The sequence below is a fragment of the Bos indicus genome, chromosome 4, assembly GCF_029378745.1.
Source record: "Bos indicus isolate NIAB-ARS_2022 breed Sahiwal x Tharparkar chromosome 4, NIAB-ARS_B.indTharparkar_mat_pri_1.0, whole genome shotgun sequence".
Taxonomy (NCBI): Eukaryota; Metazoa; Chordata; class Mammalia; order Artiodactyla; family Bovidae; genus Bos; species Bos indicus.
The window spans coordinates 38,812,157-38,837,320 of NC_091763.1; the positions used below are offsets into that span (position 1 = coordinate 38,812,157).

A 25,164-nucleotide genomic window follows, 5' to 3' on the forward strand; every position below is an offset into this window, starting at 1 on the left:
TAGGAAAGTGGAATACATTTACAGATATGAATTTTGGATAAATGAGTGAGATTGTTAGTTACTTGCCAGAGGAGAAACTGAATTACCTTGCCAGGGTAATTTAATAATCAGAAACATAGTTCAAATAGGCAGAAAATTAATCTTCAACCTTAAACTCTGTGGGATTTTCTTGAATCAATATTGATTGAATCTTTGCTTCTACCTCAGGAGACAACTTGGTTGAAGTTAGGATTCAATTGTACTTAGAGTTACAATAGATCTCTTCTTTCTGAGCATTTGTACTTTCCTTTTTTAAAGCAAAAATTGGTACACATGGAAAACATGCAAAAATCAAGGGAATAGGACAAAATAATCCTTCATTGCTATTATTTTTTGTGTTCATGTGTAAGATTAGTTGTCAAACCAAGAAATTATATAAAGTTGTAGCATAAGTGGTGAATTTATTTCAAGGGGAAACTTTTAATTTGGTTGTATTCTATTCTTTAAGTGTACACTTTAATAAGTGCTGTGCATGGGAAAGCTCTGGTCCTCTCAGGATGTTCCTGGGTGACTCCAATGTTGAGGAAATTAGGAGAGAAGTTAGGTTATAATGTGAATCCTATCATGAAGATACAATGTGACTGTTAGTGGCTGAATGGAAATTTGTGGTGTCTGATATTATCGTGGGAATATTTTAAAATATTCTTACAAGAATATGCATTTGGCAAATGAAGAAGTGAATGTGAAACTATCTGTGTTAGGATACATTATAATATTCTCTTTATTGTCTGTCTTTTCTTTATAGCCAGAAAAGAATGATAGTGAACCAGGCAGCCAGAGGATAAAACCTGTTTTTATCGATGATGCTAATTTTGGGCGACAAATATCCTATCAGCACGCAGCCGTTCATATTCCCACTGACATCTATGAGGGCTGTAAGTAAAAGGATGTGAACAACTCTTGGAATACCATGTTTTTAATCTAGCTTATGTATCTTATTTTTGGAAAAAAAAAGGGAGCAAACTTGATGCTCTCATTTACATGTTACTTAAGAGTCTATGGTAAACTCTGATTTATGCAAAAGAAGAAACCTAATTTCCATGAGCAGTATATTGTCATCAGGCCTCACTATGTGAATAATTGCAGGAGAGCCTGTAGCCACGGAGGTGTCTTCCTCTTTTAACAAATAATTCTGCCTTTCCAGTTGGTATCAATAACTTCCAAGTAATACATGCATTTATAAAAAATTAAAACTCTGTAGTATTAGTGCACACAAATATTTTTACAAGGACACCAAACTGGTAAAGAAAGAGCAATGTGCATTGTAGACCCTCCAGTTCTTAGCACAACTTACTGTGTTTTACCTGTCTCTCGCTCTCTGATCTGCCTCACCCTATGATGTAAAGATACCGCCCTCCTAGTTTACTGTGAACTCAAGGTAGAAAAGGGTTGGGTAAAGGAATAAATGATACCCTAAAGAAAAAGAAAAACTTCAAATTGAGTGAGAAGGCTTCACTGCAAGGAAGGGAGGGGAGTACGTTTTTAGGAAGATACAGGGGAGGAATCTTATGGCAGTGATATTCCTTGGACAGCCTATGTGCTAATAAGGGCAGAGCCTGACAGTTCTAACTAGGAATTCTCCTAAGGGCAACATAATCGTATAGGAAGATGAGCTGTGACCCAGAAAGCAGAGTCTTTGCCCAATCACAACTCTGGTTTTACATGTTATCCTTTTCTAACCGGTTCCTACCCTTCCTGCTTGTACCCTGCCTTTCACATAAGTAAATGGTAAGGAGAAAGAACCACTTGAGATTTTTAAAAGTGTGTTTCTAATAGGCCCCTTAATTAAAGACACTGTAAAATGTATTGAGTGTCCAGAGTGTATACATAATTGCCTGGATTCTGGATGCAGACAGCCTAGGTTAAGTTAAATTTCAAACCTAAATTTTAACAGTATTTCATTGGGCAAATTTATTAACTTTCTGGGCAAGCATTTTTTGCACCTGTAAAGTGGGGATAAAATTACTAGCCCAAAAGTTCATTTGAGAATAAAGTAAGTTAATATACTTGAGTTTCCACAATAGTGCCAAACTCAAAGTAAACATTATATAAATGTTTGCTGTTATGACTAATTACAAATGAAGTTTATTTAGTAGTAGTGTTAGTCAATCAGTTGTGTCCAACTCTTTGCGATCCCACAGACTGTAGCCCACCAGGCTCCTCTGTCCTTGGGATTCTCCAGGCAAGAATACTGGAGCGCATTGCCATTCTCGTCTCCAGAGGATTTTCCCAAACTGGGGATCAAACCCGGGTCTCCTGCATTGCAGGCAGATTCTTTCCTGTTGGAGCTACAGGGAAGACTAAAGTTTGTTTAGACGAAAGAATTAAGTACAGGACGAATACAAGAAATTAGCTTTTGTTTTTTGGATTCACTCTGAGATTGTTGCTTAAAAGGGAATTTTTAAGTGCATGCCTGACTAATCTCATAATATAAATCTCATCTTCTGTTTTATTTTATTCATTTGTTTTGTTTCACCTTTTTAATATTTTAAAAAGTACATGTTTTCATCATGTCATTTCTTTAAAAATATTAAACATATGATTTTGCTGTATGATAGGAACAATATGGTATATGTAAGTAGTTACATAATTTCATTTCTTTACAACTTAGCCATATTGATTCTAAGTCCTTTTAGAAATTACTAGGATCCAGGTTTGATTTTTATATTTTTTTGTTTTTACTTTGCTGCATTCTTTTTTTGAGAATATTTTTGATGTTTGCAATTAAATTTTATAACTTATGACAACAATTATCAGATAATACTGAGCTGTATGGTTGTGTTTCTCATTTTTTAAAAAATCATGTTTCATCCACTTTATTTCTATTAGAAATTGTTATCACCTGTTGATTTTTGGGTATGTCAGCAAGAAAAATATAATTTTAGAGTAATTATCTTATTACTCTAAAATTATATTTTTCTTTCGAATTCACTTTAGAAGAACAAACTGGTTGGATATAAAATTTCTGAGTCAAAGCATTTTTATGTTGACACTCTGTGGTCATCATGTCACTGTTGTCTGGTCTATATTAATATGTTGAACAAACATGAGGCCAGCTTGAGTGTTTTTAATTTGTTAGCAGACTTTCATGATCATGTTTCTGTTTTGTTGCCAATAGTGATTATCCAGATATTCTCAAACTTTCCATTAAATTCTCGAGGAAGGGTAACAGAACTTTGTCCAGGGAGAGAGAGATCCCCCTCTTCCCCAGTTCTTCTTGAGTTTTTTTTGGCTGGTCTAAAATTGACAGAAGACAGATTAATAGATTAATTTAAAATCAGTTTGCACGTATGAGTGGTGCTAGTGGTAAAGAATCTGCCTGCCAATGCAGGAGACACAGGGACACGAGTTTGATGCCTGAGTTGGGAAGATCACCTGGAGTGGGAAATGGGAAGCTGCTCCAGTATTCTTGCTGGAGAATCCCAGGGGCAGAGGAGCCTGGCAGGATATAGTCCATGGGGCTGCAGAGTCAGACACGACAGATCAGAGCAGACCAAATCATAAAAATGGTACCCTCACAGTGTCCAAAGCAGGCCAATTACATATCACTTTTAGACAAACAAACAATATGTGAAGAGATAAGACAAGGCAGCTTGTGCTTGGGGTAGCTGACTAACGAAGTAACAACATATGTTTGTACAGCTCGCTTAGCTTTGAATTCCTTACCTCTGCTGATAGGAGTGCATACCTTCATGTGGAAGATGTATTTCCTACTTTTAGAGGGTAAGAGAGAAATGGTTGTATTTTTTTATACTTTATTTTCCATTGGCTGTTTCTCACATAACTCTTAATTCAGAATAATCAATATGCTACTGAGGTATATTTTGGAGCAGCCTACTCTGGGCTACAGCAACCTCACACATTTAAAAAAAAAATTTCTTTTTCTAAAAGCTGTGTTACCACAGTAGAAGAAATTTTAATATTGCATGCATGTTTAAAATAGAAAATAAAGGTCTCAAACAATAACAACTCCCGAAGCTAATCATGACTAAGTTTGGGGCATAGTCTTATAAAATATGTATTTAAATGCAAACACAAACTAATGAAATAATCCCAATGGGATTTTTCATATTGCTTTTCAACTTGCTTCCCCACCAACCTGTTCTGCTTGCCTTGCTCATAGTAGAGAGATTTGTTGTTGTTAAACTATTAAAAGGCTGAAAATAGAGAGGAGAAAGGTATCTCTTTAGGAGTAGGTTATCCAGGGAATAGAAAAGCAAAATAACTTTGATTAACTTTTCAATGAAGTGATATTGAATAAATAAGTGAAAAATGCATTTTTCGCTAGGTAATTAGAACCTAAAATCATTAGAACCTAATTTGCCAGTCTAGTAAATTATACACCAGTAAATTATAGTGTCTCATTTTATTACTGTAACTTTGTTAAAAATTTTTGAAGAGGAAACTCAAGCTGAGTTTTTAATGAAAGTCCACATCACTGGTAAAAAATGGAGTCAAGTTTCATATAAATTCTAATTCTAAACTTTATACTTTACAGTACAGTAATAGATGAAATTTCTAATGTTTTCATTTGACTTAATTTTGACTCATATTACTTGTGAGCCAAGATCTAACTCCACAGGAGTTAGTAACATACTGATTTTGCATGAGAATCTTCATTTTCTTATTTCTTTTGCTCTTTTGTTTTTCATGAAGTCACATTCATTAATGTCTTCATCTATTTTATGCTGGAACAAACATAAAATTGACACATAAAGTAAATCCAAGTATCCTTTCTTCATATTGATGTCACATAATATACATATCTTCTTTTAAAATCCTATAGAAGAGTTTTGACTTTTTGTAAATGTTTCTGTTTCTAATTTAGAATAAACTGTTGGTGGATATTTACAAAGGATGATTTTAATAGTCTCAGAGGCTAAAAAGTATTACTTTGATTACTTTGAAAATCAGGAAGATAGAATATTGAAATAGATGTTTTCAGAAATTGTAAGAAATTTTGGTATATGACATAATTTAAAAAAAGAAAATGAAGCTATGTCTTTGGATTGTGTATTTAGTCCTATTTATCTTGAAGAAATATTGGCTTCTCCTTTTTTGATGAAATCGCATCAGTAAGACTCTGACCTTGCCTGGCCTGCACTGCTTTAAAATTCATATCCGGTGTTATGAGCTATGTGAGTAAATGACATAGGAGTAAAATCAGAAATGTCAATAAGATCTTGAAAATTTAATAATTACTGGCATTTTTCATGCAGTTCATCAAAACATATCAGATGCACAGAATCATTCTAGATTCTGAATTTAATAAATGGAAAAGCATACTTTAATTGAAGGCTTAACTGAAGGGAACAGCCTCTTCTTGCATTCAAAGACAGTTTGTGTCTCTGAATTCTCATAAGATATCTTGTGTTCTAATTTTCCAAAGGTGATTACTTTTGAAATTCCCTTGAATTCAATATGATTGCTTTTGCTCCATGATATATTTGAAGTTTTCAAACAGTGTATTTAATTAAAATATTGTCTGAAAGCTTTTAGTTTTGAGGATTTTACTGGTTAATTTTAGAGGGCACCCAAACTACACTTAATTTTTTAATCACTTATCTGTTTCAGTATAAAAATAGTAAACTCGATAGAAAGGGCTGAATATTCTGACAATTTGTTTTAATCACAGAGCTTTATTAATGTGTTAATTATTTTTGATTCAAATATAAGGAATGCTTTTATAGAATATTTTGGTCATTTGTCATTAGAAATTTATGTTAATATTTATTTGCAGAATTATTATAGTTGTAAAAATTATACATTACTACGAGAAATCAGTAGGGAACTCCAACTTAATGTAACTTTCAGGTACTAGATACTTTTGTCCTTATACTACCTTTTGAGGTAAACTAGAAGGCAATGGCACCCCACTCCAGTACTCCTGCCTGGAAAATCCCATGGAGGAGCCTGGTAGGCTGCAGTCCATGGGGTCGCTGAGGGTCGGACACAACTGAGCAACTTCACTTTCACTTTTCACTTTCCTGCATTGGAGAAGGAAATGGCAACCCACTCCACTGTTCTTGCCTGGAGAATCCCAGGAACGGGGAAGCCTGGTGAGCTGCCATCTATGGGGTCGCACAGAGTCGGACACGACTGAAGCGACTTAGCAGCAGCAGCAGGCGATTTATAATTTCTATTTTAGAAATTTAAAAATGAACATACTTCTGTCACAGAGATACAATGATTTTGATCCAGGAAGACAGAATTTTCTGGAGTTATATTAATATCCTTGGAGGTCTCATACTTTAACAAATATACTCTTTATAAATTAAATTATCTATAATCACTAATACTGGGTTCTCATTTATCTTTTCTTACATTGAGGTATAGTCTGTGTACAGTATTATATATAAATTTCACATGTACAGCATAGTGGTTCACAATTTTTTAAAGGTTATACTCCGTTTATTGTTATAATAAAATATTGCCTATATTCCCTATGCTGTGCAATATATCCTGTAGCTTATTTATTTTATAAATATTAGTTTGTATCTCTTAACCCCCTACTCCTATCTTGCCTCTCTTAATGTTCATTTGTTTTGTCATAGAAAATATAACTACTGTATGTAAAATGATGTTAGTGTAAAAATTACAGAGGAGAAAGCTGCTAGGCTTTTGCTGATTGTGATAGTCTTTCATAAGCAACTAATCTATTTCAGGATATGTGCACTATTTAATTAGAGAATGCTTATAGTTTACTTTTGCTGTTTTAAAAATCTGTTTATAATGGAAATATAGCACTGAACAAACAGATTTAAAAAATCCTGTACTGAGGGAGTTTACGTTGTGATGGAGATAGGGCATAAAATAAACAAACAGTTAAATAATGAAATATATTGTAACATAATAAAAGCTTGAGATAAAAATAAAATAAGGGAGGGTTATATGCAGTTCCTGGGCTTCCCTATTTTCTGGTAGCTCAACTGATTAAGAATCCGCCTGTAATATAGGAGACCCCGTTTCGATTCCTGAGTCAGAAAGTTCTCCCAGAGAAGGGATAGGCTACCCACTCCAGTATTCTTGGGCTTCCCTGGTGACCCAGACAGTTAAGAATCTGCCTGCAATGTGAGAGACCTGGATTTGATCCCTGGGTTGGGGAGATCCCCTGGAGGAGGGCATGGCAACCCACTCCAGTATTCTTGCCTAGAGAATCCCCATGGACAGAGAAGCCTGGTGGGCTACAGTCCGTGGTGGTGAGAAGACCTGGACATGACTGAGCAACTAAGCACAGCATAGCATAGGCAGTTCCTGGGTTAGGAGTTGGGGAGTTGATATTTAAAACATGGAGATAGGGAAGGCTTTGTGGATAAGATAACATAGCCTGTAGTTGGTGAGCATGAGAGTTGAAATTCTCTAGATGTTGTTGCAGGCAGAGGGAAGAGAAAGCACCAAAATCTTGAGCCTGCTAGGTTCATAAAGAGCCTAAAGACCAGGGTGGGCATAGCTGAGGTAGCAGGTGGGAAGGAGCAGGTGTAGCAGCAGAGGCCTCATTGTATACAGCCTTGTGGATAATTGCAAAATACTTTGATTTTCATTTTGAGATTATTTTAGTCTGTTTGGACTGCTCTAACAAAATGCTGTAGACAGAGTGTTTTGGGCACTGGAAGTCCAAGATTAAGTTGCTGACAGGTTTGATTTCTGATGAGGTACAGAGAGCTTCCTGTTTTGTAGATGGCCCCCATCTTGCCGTGTGCTCACATGACTACTTCTTTGTGCACATGCAGAGTGAGTGAGATCTGATATTTTTTCCTCTCTTTATATGACAGCAATCTGATTATGAAGGTGAGACACTAATTCCACTACAAATGCTCTGCCCTCATAACCTCATCTATGCCTAATTACCTCCCAGAGGCCCCACTTACTACTACTGTTGCATTGCAGATTGGGTGTTCAACATACAGGTTTTGAGAAAACATAGAGATTAAGTCCATAACAGAGAGGGAACTCTGAGGTGTTTTTTGGATGAGGAATTACACTTTCATAAAAAGGTAGATGCTGAATACTTGATTGAGAACAGACATAAAAGGCAAGAATTGAGGAGGAATGATGGGACCTTGGACCAAGGTTGCAGCTCAAAAAAGTATACCTATTAAAATATGTGGATTTTTATTTACAGGGCAGCAAAGGAGAAACGGACATAAAGAATAGACTTACAGACTTGGGGAGAGGGGAAGAGAGGATGAGATGTATGGAAAGAGTAATATGGACATTTACACTGCCATATGTAAAATAAATAGCCAACAGGAATTTGCTGTAAGGCTCAGGAAACTCAAACAGGGGTTGTGTATCAACCTAGAGGGGTGGGATTGGGAGGGAGGTTCAAAAGGGAGGGGATATACGTATACCTATGGCTGATTCATGTTGAGGTTTGACAGAAAAGAACAAAATTCTGTAAAGCAATTATCCTTCAATTAAAAAATAAATTAATTTTAAAAAATTGTGTAAATCTAATATACTTTTGAGATATACATTTTTCCTTCTTATTTTATGTGATGGAGACATTCTATTCAATTAACTTAATTATCTCAAAATAGTGTGGCAAATTTTATCCTCATAAATAAACATTATAAAAGCACTTTTAGTTGATAACTAGTAAACTAAGATAAATTTCTTGAGATCTTTAAAGAGTAGTGAATTAATTCAGGTTCAGTAGAACATCAAAAGACCTTTTTTCTGTCTTTCTTCACAACTTTTAAATTTTCTTTTTGAGATAAATAAATTCCATGCAAGTTAGTTTCCTCTTCATCATTCAGTGTTATAAGTTAGAAACAGGATTGTAAAAACAGAGGGAAAATATATAGACATATTTCATTTTACCTGTTTACATAAATCCTTACATATCCTTTCATTGGTGCAAACTGCTGAGCTTTGTTCAGGCTTGCCTGGTGTATTTCCTGTGATAGGCTTCTGGTTTGGGATTCACATCTGAGTACCGGCAAGTTTTGAACTTCGTAACTGTTGATGTATAGGTATGTGCATGGTAGTGTTTTAGCTGTTGTTTCTGTAAAAACAAATAATCTTGAATGAATGCATAATCTATTTCTTTCAAGTAAAATGTTAATAGGGTTGTTCCACTTCCAGAATCTTGATTGGAATAACATATGTGTTCCTGTTAAACATCTTATGACTTTTACAATTGCTTTTGAGGCAAATATAACATTAAAATGCTTATTTTTCTTACTAAAATAAGTATATGATGATTTTATGAAATACAAACTAGTGTAAAGGAAAATATGTAAAATTGCACTGATACAGATACTGTATGTCTGTGTATATGTTCATTAAATATACTAGTAGCAAATATATAATTACTAAGCAAATATACTGAAACCCTACAAAGTTTAAGCCTGACCTTTTACCTTATCAGAAAGTATTTTTATATATTTAATAATTTTTATCATGAGATATAGATAAATCTCTGTATTTCTCATTATCACCTTAAGATAAAACAAGAACTTATATTAAAAGGACAAAACTATTGATAAATTTTCTTGATATTACAGGTTAGTACCAAATTAGATTATACCTTCAATGAATTAGTTCCTTTCTAATTCCAATTTGTCAATGACACTATTATCTTTTAATTAATGTTTTAGAGATTATGTAGAATATTGATAGTATATTGGAATAGTTTACTGCCTTTTTTTTTCAGCATTGTCATATGTTTGTTCTTCAACACTAGGTTCCATTGCTATGTAAAATAAAATGCTAGGGCACTATGAACTGTAGCAGCAGTTTGTCTGAGGGATGGTAACAAACATGTTTAGAAATTACCCTGATTTTCCCACATGCTAGATCTTTCACAACATATATTGTAAAGTTTTCACTTTTACCTGATTAGCCTGAATTTAGTGACTGTGCTTAATTGAACTTTGATAAGTATATACATTTAAAATTTCAAGTAGCAAAATGTGTTTAAGTGTACTTTAGCAATAAAATCACAAGCTTTAAAAAAAGATTGTCAAGGCTGTTGGAAAATGAGAGAAAATATGAAAAGTAAGAAGTACAACTCCAGAAAGTGGAGATTAAAACCATGAAAGGGCATTAGGGGCAACTTTACAGTAAAGTGCTATAATCTGTAAGAAGAGTGGATGATTTATTATAAAATAAAGTCAGATCAACTCAATAATATGTCAGTAATCATAAAATAAATTGGAAACATTCAAGTTTATGGCCAAAAAAAGTAGTTTCTGTTGAGTCATTTCTATAAAATTTTCAAATAAATACTTACAAGTTTTGAATGTTTTTCTAGAAATGTGAAAAGTTAATTAACTCATTGCTTCATTATAAAAAAAAAGATGTAGCAGAAAAAAATAAAAAATTGTAAGCCAGTTTTACTTTATGAATAATAATGAAAAATTGAATGAAAAGATTTCCAAGCAAAGTAGCAATGAAAGAATAATGCCTGGAAACAAAACAACTGACTCGATAATTGAGTATTTTAGATGTCTAATAATGCTTTTATATTCTGTATCAATTGATGCAAATTAAGCATTTACCTTTTTTTTTCAGTTTGAAATAGAATTGGCATATAGAACTATATAATTTTAAGGTATAAAATATAATTTGACTTACATATATCATGAAATGGTTGGCACAGTAGATTTAGTGAACATTTCATATAATTTAGTATTCAGGAAATGGAAAAAATTTACATTCATTTTTAATTGAAGTCATTTTAATTAAAATCTTATCAAAATACTCCTACCAATGATAAAAACTGCTCTGATGATTAAGGAGAGCTGAGAAATTCCCACTACTTCTATACAGGTTTGTTTTTAGAGTATTTGTTGTCCTTGTTTTTATTTATTACAAATATGATTTTGGTTTAATATACAATTATATGAATTGTTTTGTGCTAATTTTTTTCAGCAGATAATTACCAAAAACAAAGTTTTTGAAATTCTGGGGGATACATCATTCCATGCTATAGAGTTGTGTGTTCAAAGACTAAAAAATACCAATACATGGAGAAGGAAATGGCAACCCACTCCAGTATTCTTGCCTAGAGAATCCTGTGGACAGAGGAGCCTGGTGGGCTGCTGTTTATAGTGTCGCACAGAATCAGACACAACGGAAGCGACTTAGCATGCATGCCTTGGAGAAGGTAATAGCAACCCATTCCAGTATTCTTGCCTGGAGAATCCCAGGAACAGAGGAGCCTGGTGGGCTGCTGTCTATGAGGTCGCACAGAGTCAGACACGACTGAAGCAGCTTAGCTGTAGCAGCAGCAGTGCCACAAAGTGAAAATATAGGTCACTAACTACAAACCACCAAACGGTTCCATTTCCACTTAAACCAAGGTTGTACACTTTATGTCTGAACTTTTTTTATTTTTTGTCTTCATTCATATCTTGGTAGTTTTCCCTGCTTTCCAATAAAGTTTTTCTATGAGGGCTAACAAAAAATAAATAAATAAAAAAATAAAAAATACCAATACAATATTGTAAAGTAATTATCCTCTAATTAAAATAAATAAATTTAAATAAAAAAAATAAAGACTAAAAAAGTGAATGACTTTAACATATTATCATGGTTATCATATTAACAAAGTAGCTTTTCTTTTTTCTTTAAAAATGCTATTTAAATCATAAAGCCATGATCCTAAGCCATGAAAGCAGAAATCTGGTAAAGGCTAAAAAAAGGACACTTTTAAGAAGTACCATTTATTCTCTAACAAAATATCATCTTATGTGTGTGTGTGTGTCTGTGTGTGTGTGCTTAAGGTTTAGCTTAATTAACTAGCATCACTCCTCATTAAGAGCATAGCAATGAAATAATAGAAACATGAGAAGACATGAGGTACTAATACAATTTTAGGATAGGATAATTTGATCATGCTTAAAAGTATGAGACAAAGAGAGGAAATTCCACTTCTAAGGGAAAGTTTGCACTTCATTTCATTGTTTTTCTCTAATGATGTTTCTATAATACATTCATCTTATAAATGCAATATAGTATTCATTTTCTGATAAGAAAATGTTGACCAAAAGTAAACCCAAATGCCAAAGAATATATAGTCTTCTGATCTTACAAGATAGATACTAGCCCTTTCATTCATTCAGACTTATAGAATAACAGACCAATTAGCAATAACAGTTTCATGGATCTTGTAAATTGCTATGGACTGAATTCTGTCCCACATGGATTCACATGTTGGAGTCCTAACCCTCAGAGGTGACTGACTATATTTGGATAGGGTCTTTAGGGGGCAGTCAAGGATAAACGAGGTCATTAGGATGGGGCCCTAATCTGGTAGGATTGGTGGTTTTATAAGAAGAGGCATTCCTGCACAGGAAGGGCCATGTGAGGAGACAGCTGGAAAGGCAGCAGTCTGCAGGCCTGAAAGAGAGTTCTCACCAGGAACCAAATTGGCACTCACCCTGATCTTGGACTCGTCAGCCTCTAGAACTCAGAGAAAATACCTAGTCTGTGTTATTTTATTATGGCAACCCAAGCTGGCTAAGACACAGTTTTGTTTCCAGGGAAAAATTGGAATAGGCTTAAACTCGTTTGTGTATATATATATATATATATATATTATATAAAAATAACAGTATTGGAGAAGTCTCTTGAGAGTCCCTTGGACTGCAAGGAGATCCAGCCAGTCAATCCTAAAGGAAATCAGTCCTGATTATTCATTGCAAGGACTGATGCTGAAGCTGAAACTCCAATACTTTGGCCAACTGATATGAAGAACCAACTCATTGGAAAAGACCCTGATGCTGGGAAAGATTGAAGGCAGGAGAAGAAGAGGATGACAGAGGATGAGATGGTTGGATGGCATCACCGATGTGATGGACATGAGTTTGAGTAAGCTCTGGGAGCTGGTGATGGACAGGGAAGCCTGGCATGCTGCAGTCCTGGCATGCTGCAGTCCATGGGGTCGCAAAGTGTTAGACACGACTGAGTGACTAAACTGAACTGATATATAATGAGCTGAAAATTTAAGTTGGTTATGTCATACTTCTAAACATACATCAGAGTGTAAATATTTGCCTGTTTAAATTTGAATTTGCAAAACTATTTTTGGCATTTTAATTTAGAATCTTATTTTCTGTACTTCCCCTTTGAAGTAGTTGTGCTGTGGAAATCAGTTTATGCTTGCCAACTCAGTAGATGAATAGACTTACCTATTTATTGGAGAGACAGTTAATTTGTAATTCTAGGTATATATAGCAGTAATAATTAGATTGTTTTCTTGGAACATTCCCTAAGTTATAATTCCCTAAATTTATAGATCCATAGGCTGTGCAGATATAGAGCCTAAAATTTATAGTTACTGAAGTGTGGTTTTGTTTTGTTATTTTTTAAGAGAGGGCAAAAGAATATTGTAACAACTTGACTGACGGTCCATTCATTTGATCATGTATCCTGTGTCCAAAATGGTGCCAGAGTCACTCTGACAAGTTTTTTCTTGTCTGTGCAGTAAACATTCTCCTGTGTACATTACAAGGTGATTATAATACTCTCCCCTGGTTGAATCTGTGAAGCATTCTAGTCTCTTATTTGAAATTTGAAGGATATTTTAAACCACAATTATATTTAAGATCTATAAAAAAAACCTAGATCTTATTGAAAATAAAGTGGTACATTAGTTAGCCCTTGTGATAGCTTCTACTGCAAGATCGACTCAGTTCTTGTATATAAACATCTATCATGGTGATTGTATCCATCTTCTGTATCATGTATTGACACTGTTCATTCAACCATGCCATGTTTTCTCAATTCTGTTATAGGTAATGAAATTATAACAGGATTCTTAATCGGGGTAATGATTTGCTGGCCAAACAAATTTGGGAAATGTTATATAGCTTCCTCTTTGGAGATTCCTAGTACTTATTAACCTTTAAAAGTGCAGAGAAATTATGCTAGAAATAAATAAAATTTGTCATTTTACTGATAATTTTTCATATTTCTATTACTGTGTAACATTAACATACTATAAGCTAGAAATAAAATTTAATTCATTTTACTGATAATTTTTCATAACAATATTTCTATTATTTCAAGATAATATTTCTATCGCTGTGTAACAGTAACATACTATAAGCATATATTTCATTTAATTCAAATAACACTACCCAAAAATTTTTATATTATTGGCAAGTGCCACAATACTTTTGATAACATTTACAACTCATTTTGTTTTCTCCTTGAGTCACCTTGTCCAACTGTGCCAGGCAGTTTCTTGTAAAGATTTAACTTTATTTTGTTAGACTCAAACTTTTTCAGTAAATGACTAGATAAAGATGACTTTCCTGGTAACAGATAATAAGATGGTCTCAGTTACTTTTAGATATAAATACAGTATATAAAAAGCAAAAACACAGCCTTAGTTCCAAATTTGATTTATTATTAACCCCTACTGCTCTAGCACCCTGCACCGTAGGTTAGGGCTAATGGAAGCCGACAGTGGAAAAGAGGCAGAAGGGATGGGGTACTTCCTAGCTGAATGTATTTTGCCTCCACCAGGTGGAAGTGCTAAGGTGAAGGGAGGGCAGAGAATGGTTGGTATCTGGCTGGCTGACTTTGGCAAGGCTAGGTAGATGTAGTTATGTGGTAAATAATTTAAACTAACTTTTTCTCTTGGGGAGAGATTGTATGGGTTATTTAGAAATTTCTTATGTGGGCATCCTCTCCGTAGTTCCTTTGAACCAGCAGACACATATCTCTATATCATGTGAAGATGTTCTGCTACTGTTTTCTGTGGCTTTGGGTGTCATTTTGGATTTGTCTCCTCAGTACTATAAGAGAATAGTGCATTCTTCATGCTGCAAGGCAGCCTTAGCAGATGTTACCCAATCAGCCAAAATTTGGACATAAAATGTTGCATCATTCTTAATGTTTTACAGTATGTTTTTTACTATTTTTCTTTGCAAAATTTCTCCTATATTGTTGCATATTTGGATAAATATTTAAGAAAGGGCCACTGGAAAGTCTTTTATTCCTAGGAACCTCATGAAGATTGTTTGGTGAGTGCAGAAAAGTTTTTCAAGAATCTCTGTCAACAACGAAGTTACTCTTGGTATTGCATCAGTGTTTTTTATCTAATAATATTAATGTACATGTGTAAGTCACTTAGGTACCAGCCTTCCGTAACTCACTAAAGAAAAATCGCAGATCTTTCTGTAACTTCTTGGAACTGAAATATATTTCTCAGTGTTGTTGCTAAGGAAGGGGGCCTTCAGATATTGTATAATATGATTATTAAACTTCCTTAATTTCTATTCATTTTTCATATTTTATCAGAAGTTGTGAAAATTTTTTTCTGTTAATTTTTAAAAATCTGTTACTGAACATGGATATTCAGGGATTTGTTAAAGGTCAAATTATTGCTGTTTTTTAAAAAATTGTTAGGAGAATACAAATAAAAATCCATTGTCTCATTGTTTATAAAAAGATATTAAAAAGGGAACATGGAAGACATCAAAAAGGACATGTGCACAATTCAGAATCTCTATAAATTGATAGCTGGAGATGAGACGTCTACTTGGCTAGCTTTTTATGATGGCTATAACAAGTGACAGGCCATTCAAAGGCTGAAGAAGAAAGATAATGAAATATTAAATTAGAACAGCTTCCAAAACAGACTGACAGTACTGTTCGCAGCAAATTAAAAAGGGATTGACAACTGAAGAGAAAATAGAGGTCTGGAATTTGAGATGAGAATTTTTTAATCATCTGGCATTTTGCTTCATGGATAAGATCTTACTCAGATTTCTCCCTAGAGATAAAGAGGCATTTAAAAGATATTTCTAAAATCCAATTATTCAAAGAGAAAGATTCTAAACGGGTTTAAAGATTTCAAAGCTATTTTGTCACAAGATACAAGATCAGGTTTTTAAAGTATGGAGCTATGAGTTATGCTTGCATTGAGATGGAATTTAGTCAGTATTTTTGTAATTAGAGCAAATCAAGTCATATACAATTTTACCCTAATGAATAATACATGACAAAAAATACTGCAGTCCTTTCTGGTTATTTCAGTCTTACATAAAAATCGTTTTGTTTTTAATTGTTTCTTGCAAATCATAGCAACTAGAAGCTGTGAGGCAGTTCATGGTGGGGCCTTTTTTTATCTTACATTCATCCAGACTAGAACATGACTGAGGAAATGGCTCAGTACTATCCTGCCAGGTCTGTGAAGACCAGTTGTGGTTTCTGTACTTTCTGTACTTTGTTATATGATTGTTGGTAGTCACTACCCAGTATATAAAAAAATACATCAACATTATTATTAGGTGCAGAGTATAAGTCCCCAGGAGAATTGGCAAAAGACTTTATTTTTGAAAGAAATGAATATATAAGGATGGTCTCTTTCAAACTGAAAATGACTTCTCTATTTGTTCTTCATCTGTTTTAAGCCACGGAGTTTCTTTGACTCATAGAAAAACATATTTATTTCAGAATAATGTAATTCTTTTATCCTCTTCAGCTATCAATGTTGATATTTCAGTGAATATTTAGATAAACAGCTTTTTAGCAGTACATGACAAAGTTGCTGTTTGTCAAACTAATGTAATATATATCTTACTTACCTCAAAGGACTGTTATGAAAATTTTAAAAACGTGTAAAATGACTAGAACAGTCCTTGATGAATGTTAAACTAAAATCTATCTCATATATCAGCAGGTTTTATTTTCCTGAGAAACTGGATTCAGTCCAGTTCAGTTGCTCAGTCTTGTCCGACTCTTTGCTAACTTCAGCATCAGTCCTTCCAATGACTATTTAGAACTAAATTCCTTTAGGATTGACTGGTTTGATCTCCTTGCAGTCTTTTAAAGTAAATCACTTTTATCTAAGTCTAATGAGAATATTGTCATCTACTAGAAGTTCTTAATATAGAACTGAAAACATGTACACATTTTTTCATTAATTGAGTTAAGCAAGATGAATGTTTTCATAAATATTGATAAATTATGGAATTTTTAAAATGCATTTTAAGTAATTCAGAAATATTTGATAATGATTAGTTTCTTTCATAGTTCTTTGTTCAGATATGGTTCTGTGTTCTTTGTATGATTCTATGATCTTTGTTCCCTACTTTCTTCAATTTAAGTCTAAATTTGGCAATAAGGAGTTCATGATCTGAGCCACAGTCAGCTCCTGGTCTTGTTTTTGCTGACTGTATAGAGCTTCTGCATCTTTGGGTGCAAAGAATATAATCAGTATGATTTTGGTATTGACCATCTGGTGATGTCCACGTGTAGAGTCTTCTCTTGTGTTGTTGGAAGAGGGTGTTTGCTATGACCAGTGTGTTCTCTTGGCAAAACTCTATTAGTCTTTGCCCTGCTTCATTCCGTATTCCAAGGCCAAATTTGCCTGTTACTCCAGGTGTTTCTTGACTTCCTACTTTTGCATTCCAGCCCACTATAATGAAAAGGACATCTTTTTTGGGTGTTAGTTCTAAAAGGTCTTGTAGGTCTTCATAGAACCGTTCAACTTCAGCTTCTTCAGCGTTACTGGTTGATGCAAAGGCTTGGATTGCCGTGATATTGAATGGTTTGCCTTTGAAACAAACAGAGACTATTCTGTTGTTTTTGAGATTGCATCCAAGTACTGCATTTTGGACTCTTTTGTTGACCATGATAGCTACTCCATTTCTTCTAAGGGATTCCTGCCCGCAGTAGTAGATATAATGGTCATCTGAGTTAAATTCACCCATTCCAGTCCATTTTAGTTCGCTGATTGCTAGAATGTCGATGTTCACTCTTCCCATCTCCTGTTTGATCACTTCCAATTTGTCTTGATTCATGGACCTAACATTCCAGGTTTCTATGCAATATTGCTCTTTACAGCATCGGACCTTGCTTCTATCACCAGTCACATCCACAACTGGGTATTGTTTTTGCTTTGGCTCCATCCCTTCATTCTTTCTGGAGTTATTTCTCCACTGATCTCCAGTAGCATATTGGGCCCCTACTGACCTGGGGAGTTCCTCTTTCAGTATCCTATCATTTTGCCTTTTCATACTGTTCATGGGGTTCTCAAGGCAAGAATACTGAAGTGGTTTGCCATTCCCTTCTCCAGTGGACCACATTCTGTCAGACCTCTCCACCATGACCTGCCACCTATCTTGGGTGGCCACACAGGGCATGGCTTAGTTTCATTGAGTTAGACAAGGCTGTAGTCCTAGTGTGATTAGATTGACTAGTGATCTGTGAGTATGGTTTCAGTGTGTCTGCCCTCTGATGCCCTCTCGCAACACCTACTGTCTTACTTGGGTTTCTCTTACCTTGGACGTGGGGTATCTCTTCACGGCTGCTCCAGCAAAGTGCAGCTGCTGCTCCTTACCTTGGACAAGGGGTATGTACTCAGGGCCTCCCCTCCTGACCTTGAACGTAGAGTAGCTCCTCTTGGCCCTCCTGCGCCCTCACAGCTGCAGCTCCTTGGACATGGGGTAGCTTGTCTCGGCCGCCACCCCTGATTTCACATGTGGGGGTAGCTTGTCTTGGCCGCCGCCCCTGACCTCGGACGTGGGGTAGCTCCTCTCTTAAATTGAAGAAAGTAGGGAAAACCACTAGACCATTCAGGTATGACCTAAATCAAATCCTTATGATCATACAGTGGAAGTGAGAAATAGATTTAAGGGACTAGATCTGATAGACAGAGTGCCTGATGAACTATGGACGGAGGTTCGTGACATTGTACAGGAGACAGGGATCAAGACCATCCCCATGGAAAAGAAATGCAAAAAAGCAAAATGGCTGTCTGGGAAGGCCTTACAAATAGCTGTGAAAAGAAGAGAAGCGAAAAGCAAAGGAGAAAAGGAAAGATACAAGCATCTGAATGCAGAGTTCCAAAGAATAGCAAGAAGAGATAAAAAAGCCTTCCTCAGTGATCAGTGCAAAGAAATAAGGAAAACAACAGAATGGGAAAGACTAGAGATCTCTTCAAGAAAATCAGAGATACCAAGGGAACATTTCATGCAAAGATGGGCTCGATAAAGGACAGAAGTGGAATGGGCCTAACAGAAGCAGAAGATCTTAAGAACAGGTGGCAAGAATATACAGAAGAATTGTACAAAAAAGATCTTCAGGACCCAGATAATTACAATGGTATGATCACTGACCTAGAGCCAGACATCCTGGAATGTGAAGTCAAGTGGGCCTTAGGAAGCATCGCTATGAACAAAGCTAGTGGAGGTGATGGAATTCTAGTTGAGCTATTCCAAATCCTGAAAGATGATGCTGTGAAAGTGCTGCGCTCAATATGCCAGCAAATTTGGAAAACTCAGCAGTGACCACAGGCCTGGAAAAGGTCAGTTTTCTTTCCAATCCCAAAGAAAGGCAATGACAAAGAATGCTCAAACCACTGCACAATTGCACTCATCTCACACGCTAGTAAAGTAATGCTCAAAATTCTCCAAGCCAGGCTTCAGCAATACATGAACCGTGAACTTCCAGATGTTCAAGCTGCTTTTAGAAAAGGCAGAGGAACCAGAGATCAAATTGCCAATATCCGCTGGATCATGGAAAAAGCAAGAGAGTTCCAGAAAAACATCTACTTCTGCTTTATTGACTATGCCAAAGCCTTTGACTGTGTGGATCACAGTAAACTGTGGAAAATTCTGAAAGAGATGAGAATACCAGACCACCTGACCTGCCTCTTGAGAAACCCATATGCAGGTCAGGAAGCAACAGTTAGAACTGGACATGGAACAACAGACTGGTTCCAAATAGGAAAATGAGTATGTCAAGGCTGTATATAGTCACCCTGCTTATTTAACTTCTATGCAGAGTACATCATGAGAAATGCTGGGCTGGAAGAAGCACAAGCTGGAATCAAGATTGCCATGAGAAATATCAATAACCTCAGATATGCAGATGACACCATCCTTATGGCAGAAAGTGAGAGGAACTAAAGAGCCTCTTGATGAAAGTGAAAGAGAGTGAAATAGTTGGCCTAAAACTCAACATTCAGAAAACTAAGATCATGGCATCTGGTCCCATCACTTCATGGCAAAGAGATGGTGAAACAGTGGAAACAGTGTCAGACTTTATTTTGGGGGGCTCCAAAATCACTGCAGATGGTGACTGCAGCCATGAAATTAAAAGACACTTACTCCTCGGAAGGAAAGTTATGACCAACCTCGATAGTATATTCAAAAGCAGAGACATTACTTTGCCAACATAGGTCACCTAGTCAAGGCTATGGTTTTTCCAGTGGTCATGTATGGATGTGAGAGCTGGACTGTGTAGAAAGCTGAGCACCAAGGGATTGATGCTTTTGAACTGTGGTGTTGGAGAAGACTCTTGAGAGTCCCTTGGACTGCAAGGAGATCTAACCAGTCCATTCTAAAGCAGATCAGTCCTGGGTGTTCATTGGAGGGACTGATGCTAAAGCTGAAACTCCAGTACTTTGGCAACCTCAAGCGAAGAGTTGACTCATTGGAAAAGACCCTGATGCTGGGAGGGATTCGGGCAGGAGAAGGGGATGACTGAGGATGAGATGGCTGGATGGCATCACTGACTCTATGGACATGAGTTAAGTAAAGTCCGGGAGTTGGTGATGGACAGGGAGGCCTGGCGTGCTGTGATTGATGAGGTTGCAAAGAATCCGACAAGGCTGAGCGACTGAACTGAACTGAACTGAACTGACATTCTTTGTTCAGATATAATTCTATATTAAGTTTTTTGTTATGGTATCATAGTAAGTAGCTTGTGAATGAGGTTTTTTTGATAATTTTGAGATGTGTTTTAATATTTTAATGAATAAATTTTGAATCTGAATATTTGTATATGAAAGCATGTTTACTTTGAGGATCATTAAGTTACTAATTTATAGTCTTCTTTTTTTGTAATCAGGTAATATATTTTAGAGTTGTTAAGGTTTCAATTTTAAATTTGCTGCTCATACAGTAATAAAAACAAAATATTCTTTTGTTTCCATAAAGCCAGTTATTATAAATGAATAGAATTAGCTATACATAAAGTAAGGCCTCTGGATGATTGAAGCTCATGGGTATTTTAGTGTATTATAATATCATACTAGACTATATATAGTATAAATTATATATAGTAAACATTAAGAATTAGGTACGAAGAGTAGTTATTAGGGCTGTATGTCACCTCATAGCATAATCATAATATTCATTTAACCTTTCAAGAATTTCATTAAGTGGCTCACCTATTCCCAGTGCATGGTCAAAACCAGTCTTTTATTAGGTTGCTCCTCTTGTGTTCTTCTACATTAAATTCATTATTAAGTGAAAAGCCATTATAGTCTAGTTTATAGGTTTTTTTAATGAAATTAAAAATCATCATTCAACCAGGACACCTTCCTCAGTGTGACGTGCTATATGACAAGGCCTAGTATCGATGGCATCGCTTCACTGCGTCTGAATCTCTCTTTTGGACATGTAGGAGAATTATACCTCCTCCCACCGGCACCAGGGTGGCGGTCCATGGCTAGTGCTAGCCAGTGGGTTATGATGGAAGTGATATCTGTGCCTTTCAAGTTGGTGAATTTAAAATTGCCAGAAATAGACTCTCGAACTCTCTTCCTGCTCCAGGATCAGACGGTAGAACCATGTGGAAGGAACTTCTGTCAGTCTACATCCCCAGGGTGAATGAGCTCATACTAGAGACTACCCCCTCTTCCATACCTGGATTCCACCAGCAGTAAGCTCTGGGTTTGTAGGATGAGACAAATGAAACAAGATAGACAAATGATAGATAGAGAAAAGATAGACAAATGAAACAAAAGATAGACAAATGAACTACTTGGATATTTAATCCACTGAAATTATATGCATTTAAATGCACACATACATGCTCATGTAGCAAATAATTTTCTAATAGTTTTATCTAATTAATTTTCCTAAAATATCATTCTTCATCTAATTATCCTTACATCATCATTCTATTTACAAAATGACTAATCTCACTTTCTCAGTTTCTCAGGATTTTTTCCCCAAATGTTTAAAAACTGAAAATTTCAATCTAAAACTTTGTCTCCAAAATAAATGTTAAGAGTTACTATTTGCTAAGTGTTAAAGCTCTCATCAAACAGATTTATATTGAGGTACGAAATAAATGTCAGTTCCATTCTCTTATTCTTAATTTTTCTTTTTTTTTCCTTCTGATTCAGATTTTAAAACTATGACAGCTTAGGGAAAACAAAAACTCACTGTTTATTCTCTTATCAGGTTGGATGATAGATTCATTTCAGACTCTTGACAATTTAAAATCTATATTTGTGCTCATTTCCAAGTTAGCAAACTAGTACAAAAATACATAAATTGTACATGTTGAAAAAATACTATCTCTAAACTTATTAGTTTATTTTATAAAACTCAACAGTAAACTATTATTCACAATATGTGATGTTAACTGCCTTCCCACTGAATTATACTGCTTATAATATATGAGAAAATAAAATTGACTTAACATGTACTCTGTAATCACTAGGCTATAGTACATATTCAAATGAAGAGACTTGAATTTAACCTGGGTTAGTAGGCTATAAAGTATATCCATAAATATGTTTGCTGTATATATAAAAACATGTATGTATAAAATATATACATAAATCATATGTAAATTATTTATATATATATTATATATATGTCTATATATACTTATATAGACATAAATATATAATGTACATATTGTACAAATGTATAAATTAAAAAAACATAATATTTTTGCATTACAGTTGTCCATATATTAAAATACCATTACTATAAGTATGACATTGCTATACTCACCTTAGTTTAAATATTTTCCATTAATTCTTATGAAGCATAAAATTTTAATGAAATTTCAGGTTTGCAATCAAAGAGCAATATTATATACCTTTCTGATTTTCAGTTTAACAATAAGGTACATTTTATAAGAAAGTTTATTTTGGAACGTTTAGATTTTTGTTTGTCTTAGGAGTTCAGTGTCTAATTTGACGTTTACTGTTTTTAATGGGTTGAATTTCTGTGCAAATAATGTAGAAGTTGTGGCCCATCGTCTGATCTATCTCAGTTAGATTTTGGCCAAACTTACTTCAGACCTTTTATAGTAGTAAGGGACTGGGAGATCTTCACAATGAAAGTTAGGAATTCTGTTCTGACTGCAACGTTGTTAACCTCCATCTTTAGAATCATTTGGTGACATTGAGTGGCACGTGCGCAAAGTTGTCTTCCTCTTTTGATTTTCGTGTTTGTTAGTGTATAGTTACTAGAAACTTAATCTCTTTACATAATATATAAGAATCCTCCATGTTAAGGAGTAGATAAAGGAATATTACACTTACACATTTATCATGTTTGCATCTACTTTTGTGTTTGGTATAAATAGTAAGGTCTAGATTTCAATATAAAATAGTGCCAAGTAATCTGTTTCAATTCAAAATTTTATCTACAAGCTCATGATCTTGAATATGATCTATACATACCAAAAATCACATTTACAGGTTCTCTATATTTCAAAAATACAAGCTATATTTCAAAAACTATAATTGTAGACTCTTCTTAGAAAATGACATTAAAGCATTTGCCAGAAGTAAGTTTAAAGAATCAGTCTTGATCCAAAATAAAGACAGGAGTTTGGAAAACAAAATCTTTGTGTGAAAATTTTTCTGAAAATTCAAATATTTAAGATACTATTTCAAATCTCCACATAATCTCCATGTTACTTGGCATACATGCACATATGTATATATTTCATGTATGTATATTATTCAAGCATAGAACTCTTCCCAGTAAGCTATTCATTGAATCAAATTTCAGATAATAATTCATTAAGCTAGGAAAAAGGGAATGCTTCCAGTCTGTATTTTGATGTTGATAGCATAAGTTTCAAATTATTCTGAGCTAACAGAAAAAAAAATTTTTTTTATAAATGACAATAACAAACAATGGTCGTGTGTTTCAGGCAAGTTTTCATTTTAATGAACACATCTTTATACTCCAGAAAAACCTGATAATACCTGTGAAAGGTTAACTTTAATAAAAGATACTAAATTCTAGACAATAAGATGAGGTTTTTTAATGATTTTTTTAAAAGTAAATTTCCTATGAAATAGTAAGATGTGTCCCAATGCTAGGCATAACTTTGTGAGGAAATAAATGTGCACTCAGGAAAAGTCAGAAGATTACAAAAGAAAATTCAGAATATTACAAAGAAACGGTAAATCCAGTCTCAATCTCAGTGTATTTGCACTTTCCAAACCAATAAAAAGTCTGTTGATCCTCTCTAAAAATATTTATATTCAGTTTTGGCAGTGTCTAGAAGAGCTGTTATATAAATGCTTCTAAATGAATTATGTTACTGGTTATGTGTATCATAAGCATGTGTATGTGCTAGGTTACTTCAGTCGTGTCCAACTCTGTATGACCCTATAGACCATAACCCACCAGGGTCCTCTGTCCATGGGATTCTCCAGGCAACAATACTAGAGTGAGTTGCCATGCCCTCCTCCAGGGGATCTTCCCCACCCAGGGATCAAACCCAGTCTCTAATGTCTCCTGCTTTGGCAATTGGGTTCTTTACCACTAATGCCACCTGGGAAGGCCATCATAAGCATGTATCATTTTAAATAGAGATCTAAATTATATGATATGGTGCCCGTAGTGATTCACACACACACACACACACACACACCCACCCAGCTACCTTCTTGTGTAAGAAGATATTGCTGCCTTGTTTAAGGGTATGTAATTTTAAAAATAGAAGAAATATGGAAATAACAAAATGCACAGACTTTTGCTTTTAAACAAAAAATGTTGGAGATGTCACGTTTAGGAATAGCATGTAAAAGGACAAGACAGGGAGAAATTGATACTTAAATAGAATACCTATGAAAAAATGACAGTAGAAAACAAAATCAAAAAGCTTCGCTTCAAATTTATTTGAAAGGCCAGAGAACCTGACAAATAATGTAAAATATCCTGGCTTCTATCAGTCTGACGTGAAATGCAAAGTGACAAGGAAGTAAAGACTTGTTTCAAAATCATGAAAAAGGTTAATGTCAACGAAACTACAGTTTTGGTAAGAATGGTAAAATCATTTAAATAAGTTATTCATGTTTATATTAGAAAATGGTAGCTATGTTTGTAAAGTTAAATGGAATTTATTATCTCTTTACACTTGCCTAATTTGATGTTTTATGAAATAGAAGGT

At 34.7% G+C, this 25,164-nt stretch overlaps 1 protein-coding gene across 8 annotated transcripts in view; it reads left to right on the top strand.

The window, feature by feature from the left end:
• Positions 1 to 25,164, top strand: part of CACNA2D1 (calcium voltage-gated channel auxiliary subunit alpha2delta 1) — a 520,469-nt gene that overhangs the window by 331,652 nt on the left and 163,653 nt on the right. For all 8 annotated transcript variants that reach the window (XM_070787669.1, XM_070787670.1, XM_070787671.1 and 5 more), the window contains exon 6: positions 785 to 914. In XM_070787669.1, the coding sequence (XP_070643770.1) occupies positions 785 to 914 (130 nt within the window). The remainder of the gene's footprint in view (positions 1 to 784; positions 915 to 25,164) is intronic.